Raw genomic sequence first — 6,928 nt, 5'->3', positions numbered from 1 at the left:
CTGGCGGGGGAACACGAGGGATAATCTATAAATATAGGCCTACCTACACCGCACACTGGAGACACACCAGGTTCTCCATCTTCCCCTGCTCCTCTTAGCATCAATCGTATAATCATACAACAGTTTTTCGCCCCCATAAGCACTACAAAAAGATATTAAGAAAATAGTTGATAATCCAAAATTAAAAAAGGGTACGGAAAATAAAAAGAACGACTTCATCAAACATAATACTCTACTTAAGCCCATTCATACTGACAAAAAAAAAAACATTTTGCAAAGTCGAGATCTCCTGAATCTGCTGGACTGCACCCCAAAGACACAACAGAAACACAACACACAAAATTATACACCTGTTAGAGAAAGAAAATGTAATACACAAAACATCTAGTGGGAGCGGGGGGGGGCCCGAAATATAATATAGCGGTTTCAATGGGTATATTCCAACGTGCAATGATAAAATTAAAAGTGTGGGGACTGAGTAGTCATGTTACAGCCATGTATATCAGTGGGTACCAAAAAAAAAAACCCAAAAAAATATTTGAAAATAAGGATACCCATTATTGACACTGACAATAAACAAATTGTACAACAAGTCTTGTCAAAGCCCTGAAAGGCTGATGTGAGGAAATACTCACTCCTGGTCTGGTGAACAAAATAAACCAAAAATAAAAAACCCACTGACAATAACTCTGATACATGTCCCACTCTTGATTTCCACTAGCCACAAGAAAATACCTTCTCCTGAAAAGCAAACTGAGCACTTGATGCTTTTGGGGGGTTTTTTTCTCCCTCATTCAAGACAAAAATTCTTGTTTGAAAATAAACTACACAGTCTTGAAAAGTAATGTAAATCTTGGAAAACAATAAGGGGAACAAATGGCAAGTAGTAAACCTGTGAGATCCAAAGAGCAGCAGCCACAACAACACACCCACATGGGAGACTGTAGAACGAGGAAAATCACAGGCTCATACCTACGGTCACTTTCTTTTCAAAAAACCCTCTTATTTGGATTTGAGCATCAATGTTCAATAGAAGGCAATATGCCACTATAATGCCACAAAGTGGGTATCCATTCTATCCCCGAGCGAGGACATAGCCTCACCCCCACCATAAGTTCCTTTTTTTTTAAAAGCAGCTGTACCCCAAAGACCACCTGCTGCAACAAGGACAGATATGTCTGTCCCTCGGATCACAGCCCATGACAAGGGACTATAGGCAAACTGACTTCACTTCAATTACACACAATGTCTTTGCCACACACAAAAGAAAATTAAATTAAATGACTCGAGACATTTTTTACTCACCCTATAAAGCAAGGATTAACAGAGCTACTTGTTTTTCTTACAAAAGCAATGGCAAATGTGTATTTGAGGTACACCTACTTCAAACTTCCAGCATTATTTTCACAACAAAATGTCACATCACATCCAAAAATAAGCCACAATAACATAGAGACATCCAGCCCATACAGCATGAAATAAACTACCGTACACACACACACAAATAAAAAAACCCAACCCAAAACAAAAGCTTGGAACATTGGATACTTATATATTACAGGAATATCTGGAAAAATGTAAGTTCCTCCTCCCGCTTTATGAGTTGAGGTTTTGATAATTGTAATAGTAACAATAGATAGCATAATTTGTACAGCGCAAATTCCGGCTCAACAGCAAGTTCTCTGCGCTGTACAATCTATAATTACATGTCCAGTCGGAGGCCACAACCAGTCAGCACAAGGGCCGGTCACTTCATCGAGATCATTCTTCTGCGAAGCGACCTTTGACCAGTGCATTGAGAAATCTAGTATTGCAGCATCCACAGCGATATTTACAATTCCGTGAAAGGTCTGGCAGAACTAATCATGCCATAATTTAACAGATAACACAGTTGGGTGTTCATTGCTTACACGGAAAACGGACGAAAAAAACTTGAATCAAGTACCTATTGATAGTTTCAATCACACTCATAAAAAATGTCTCCCCCTTAAATACTTTTTTTCAAAACGGTGCAGGCATAAATCTGGCCTAGACATTCCAAAAGTACACAATACATACAGCGGTCTCATTCGCAATATATTATAGATAATTTATCAACACGTGTAATGTGATATAATAAGCATACAACAAACGTGCAAGACGCCCCAACCTGCCACCCCTGGAGCCCCGTGGCAGTATGGCAGAGAAGAGAGGCCAGTGGTGGCTCCTCTCGTCCACGGAGGAAAGGCACAAAGTGTGAAGCCAAGCGAGGGCAACAAACACTTAGGAGGCGGGGACCAGTGCCTTCCTACACCCTACAGGCCTTCACAGAGACGGCTCGGCTGACCTAGGAAAGACGCCGCCTCCACCACGCCCACTCTCTCTCCCTCTCCCCAGCCACCAGACAAAGTTAACTTTCAGATTTATGAATTCATTTACATAAACAGCGAAACATTCAAGGGCGTGGTCAACTTTTCTCTGCCAGAATATTGGTCTGAGTGGCTATAGCAGAAGCCACAAATCATCTTAATCCTTATTCTTCTAGTTCTATTTTAAGAAATATTCTCCTTTGCAAATACATTGGTCATTGTAAGACATTGATGGACAAACAGTTATTATCATTATTTATTAATATAGCTCAATACATATATATATATATATATGTCTTGTCTCATATACAATGCAAGTATCAATGACCATCACCTGGTGGGTATATCACCTGCAGCCGAGAGGATCAATGAAGGATAAATATTCCACAAATGAATTTCAAACTTTCAAACACGGCAAAGTCTACAACATAGGCCTTGAACACTAGCTGGCCTCAGATGACATAAGTAAAGCAAGCATTAGACAATGATTTTGTAAAGCTGTAAGTTTTCAACAGATTGATCCGTTGGAAAACCAGACTGCCTTAAAGAACAAGTCCAGTGGGGTTGGGTTTTTTTTTTTCTCAACTTGCAGCTGCTGAGCGCGACACAGGAAATAACGGGTAACAAAGCGTGAACACATGATGCATAGCCACAATCATTTACAGGCACAAAAGCCACCTCGAGGTCATAAGAAAATTTTTTTTTTTTACACATACAAACTATAGCTGGTCCCTTTTCCCCTCAACACCACAGCAAAAATGATGGACTTCAAGCCTCCACCAACCCTTTTTGATACAGCTCCCCACTCCTTGTTCACCTGTCTATGACAGTCGTAATGCACAGTAGGGTATTTGGAGTGGTTCAACTTGAATCCGACAATTGGAGCAGTTCAACTAGAGTCCGACAATTGGTGCGGTTCAACTTGAGTCCGACATTTGGTGCGGTTCAACTTGAGTCCGACAAAAATAATGAAATAACAGTCCAACCCGCACAAACAGCCACATGTCCAAAGCATTCATCTGTTTAAATGAGCACTTCTCACCCCACCCCTCCTCCCCCCACCACACCACCTTTTTAAAATATTATATTGACACTGTCCAAGATGTCTACCTGTCTAAGACAATCGCTTTTCTCCACTTCAACGGGTGTCCGTCTCTGACAATTCTGAAAATTACTCACAATGTGAGGCATCGTGGTGAAAACAGGCACTCGTAAAAATAATGAAATCCGAGAAATCTGCATATTTCGGCCAGTTTGGTCATTTTTTTGGAATTGTTATTTTTGGCTAAACACCTTTTATGTCCATTCAAAAAAACTTTTATGTGTGGATTTTATAGAAAAACGATTAAAAGCACAACAAATTTAAATTTGCAGTTTCCAAGGACTCTTAAGTTATGGAAGTCAACAAACTTTGGCGGCCATTTCCTCACTAATTTTACTCCTGAAACCAGGCGGCCCCACCTCCTTGAATCGCAAATATCTCGACTTCTATTCAAGATAAATGAACATTTCTTTTCATCGAAAGAAAGGCAAATGAATAACCTTTAAGACGATACTGATAACTCCATATGCCCAAAAATTGACGAGCGCCTGATTCCACCACGTCGTGACACAAATGGTATTTGGCCGTAGACTGTGCAATTCCCTTTGATTTCAAATCACATTTTCTTGGGTCCATGAAAACAAGCATACATAAATTCACACATTTAGAACAAAATCTATTTTATATCACCACAGTACTCTTGTGCACAGCCACGTTCAATAAATCAAAATATCACTGGACCCTAAAGCCAGTCCCTAACTTTTTCCGATCGCAAACAAGTCTGAAATTTTATAACCTGCAACATACTAACTACACAGCCCTGCCAGGACCATAGAAATAGAGCAATAATCACAGAGAAAATACTCCCCCCCCCCCCAAAAGAAATTGCAGATATCTTAAGCCCCCGTTGACACAGATTAGGTCATCTAGGACGCGGGTTGCATCGACACTGCCTGTCAGGGCCAGCCTGGGCGGAGAGGGATACAGCATCCCGACAGAAAGACGGAAATACTCGATACAAATTCTCCCCACGCGGGAATCGAACACGTCTTCTGAGTGAGCCGGCAAAGCACCTAACCTCTACACCAGAGACCCCGGTAATCACAGGGAAAGAAAAGTGAGAAAAAAAACTGCTGAACAATAAATGTACAAGACCACCCGTGGCCTGATTAGTTATTTATTCCAGTCAATACTTGTTGCTTAATTCAAGTCCCCCTACTGCAATAACCTTTCAAAGGTGAGGGAAAAAGGTATGGCTGATACTTTAGAAACAGGTTCTGAAACTGACTGTTTCACGACAATTCTAAACGATTAATCACATCACCTTCCCCCCTCCCCACCCCTCCCCCCATCCAACCCCACTCATCCACGGATTCCATAATTCAAGCACAAACACATGACACTAATGTCTTTATATATCCGTAAAGCTTTGAAGAGTCGTCTCAACGTCGCCCTGACAACCGCCGCGTTACGGGCTTGGCTTGGGCGTGATGTTGAAGGCGGGCCCGAGGCGGAGGAAAAACTTGCGTAGCGTGGACAGAATCTCGTGCTTCATGGGGAACATGATGGTCTCGCACATGAGTGGGTAGTATGCGCTGGCGTGGACACGGAACTGGGGAGGATTTTTTTTTTTTAAACTTGCTTAGTATTTGTAAAAGTTTTACCACACTTGCAACACTAGCAGGTGATATAGATATTTGTTTTAGTAAGTGTTTTACGGCAATTGCAACACCAATAGATCATATAAGTGCTGAAGATTAGAGATGTTACAAGAGAGTAACAAACACAAAAAAGAAGGAGGGGAGATAAAGACAATAGATGTTTCATAGGAAAAAAGAGACAAACCACACAAGAGCACCCGCCATTCAAAACTTGTTCAGTATTTGTTAAAGTTTTACCGCACTTGCAACACAATAAGGTCATGTAAGTGCCGAAGATTAGAGGAGTTGCAAGTGAGTAACAAACACAAAAAAGAAGGAGGGGAGATACAGACAATAGAATGTTTCACAGGAAAGAAGAAGCACCCGCCAACCAAAACTTGTTTAGTATTTGTAAAAGTTTTACCGCACTTGCAACACTAGCAGGTGATATAAGTGCCGAAGATTAGAGGAGGCATTACTGGAGAGTAATGTACAAAGAAAAGGAGGAGAGATAAGGCTGTTAGATGTTCGATAGGAAAGAAGGAGCAGACCAAACCATAGCATCCCCCCACCACCCCTAAGCCTACATGTTTTGAAACTGAAAGTAGATTCGAAAGATAACAGACATATTTCCTCAAGAATAGTTAAAACTGGTAATTAAACTTTATAAAAAAAGGAGTGTACTCAAACAGCAAAGCTGTTCTGGGTGATCTTTTCCACCTCCAGCCAAGCTGTGTCACTTATGTCAGAGATATGCCTCTAGATCTCACTCCCAGGTGGATCTCAGCCTTCCTCTCTTTCTCCTCCTTTGGTGGTTCCACCTTAGACTATTTGATCGCTTTTAAGGACAAGTGGGCGAACCCAGATTTGGGGGGGTTTCCAGAAATCTTGATCGACACCAAAAGTGGACATTGCCCTATCTATAACAGAAATTCGGTTTCATTGGTGCGTAATTTGTTGGGTTATAGAGATAACTCTCCTTGTCTTTTGAAGAAACTGAACAAGGAGCAAAAATTTTACATTCGATTTTTTCAAAACAGCATTTTTCGGGATAGCCCCCTTCTGCTTAAAAGCGACCATTTATCGTCATCTATTATCATCCATAGTGGCGTCGGTGGCCTAATGGTAAGGCTACCAGACTAGTAATCGTGAGACTGCTGGTTCGGGGATTCCAGCGAGAGCTTGGTCCGTCACTGCGTCCTTGGGAAAGGCACTTTACATCAATTTCTCATTTGGCTCGGTCCTTTCGGAGACGGACATTAAAATCAGGAGGTCCCGCCTCTTAAATAACGTAATAGTGTTGATAGGGGGGCGTTAAACCACTACCACAATTTCATTTTTGTACGGCATACTCACTCTGTCATCAGGCATTCTGAGCAGGCGTATGAGCAGCAGCAAGAGCAGACTCCCCCAGGCCTCACGGTGACTGTCAGACTGGAGGCTCAGGAAATACTCCAGGGCTTCTTTGCACACCCTGAGACACACACACAAACACAGAGTAAGTTTTAGTTTAAATAAGGTTTTACAGCGCTTGCAACTGCATAAAGTCATATGAGCGCCAAGGGGTGGATGTCAACAGACAGCTCCAAATGGAAAATCAGGCTTACTCTGCTCACCTCTCTAGCCTCAACAGCACAAAGTCTACTTCGACTATCAAGGGATCCCGGAAATAGCAGTTCACAAGAGAGTGACAAATATACAAAAGAAGTAGAGGAAAATGACGATAGTAAGGATGAGGAAAGAAAAAGTAGCAGATCCCCCTATGTTGTTTCGACACAGTATGAGCATGACATTGATAAGTGAGCCCATTTACAATTCTACTGTGCATACGAACATGTAAATATCGCCCTTTTGGAATGGCCTAAAGACACTTCAATCAGTGGCATTGCCTGGGGGGG

General features: G+C 41.7%; 1 protein-coding gene across 2 annotated transcripts in view; it reads right to left on the bottom strand.

The window, feature by feature from the left end:
* Positions 1–4,454: 4,454 nt before the first annotated feature.
* Positions 4,455–6,928, bottom strand: part of LOC101853778 (brefeldin A-inhibited guanine nucleotide-exchange protein 1) — a 45,136-nt gene continuing 42,662 nt past the window's right edge. For both annotated transcript variants that reach the window (XM_005095772.3, XM_005095773.3), the window contains exons 39-40: positions 6,387–6,504; positions 4,455–5,002 (exon numbers count right to left, since the gene is read on the bottom strand). In XM_005095772.3, the coding sequence (XP_005095829.1) occupies positions 4,859–5,002; positions 6,387–6,504 (262 nt within the window). In that variant the 3' untranslated portion in view covers positions 4,455–4,858. The remainder of the gene's footprint in view (positions 5,003–6,386; positions 6,505–6,928) is intronic.

The sequence above is a fragment of the Aplysia californica genome, unplaced genomic scaffold (assembly GCF_000002075.1).
Source record: "Aplysia californica isolate F4 #8 unplaced genomic scaffold, AplCal3.0 scaffold00113, whole genome shotgun sequence".
Classification (NCBI taxonomy): Eukaryota; Metazoa; Mollusca; class Gastropoda; order Aplysiida; family Aplysiidae; genus Aplysia; species Aplysia californica.
The sequence above is the reverse complement of the archived record's forward strand: the minus strand, read 5'-3'. Positions and strand labels throughout refer to the sequence as shown.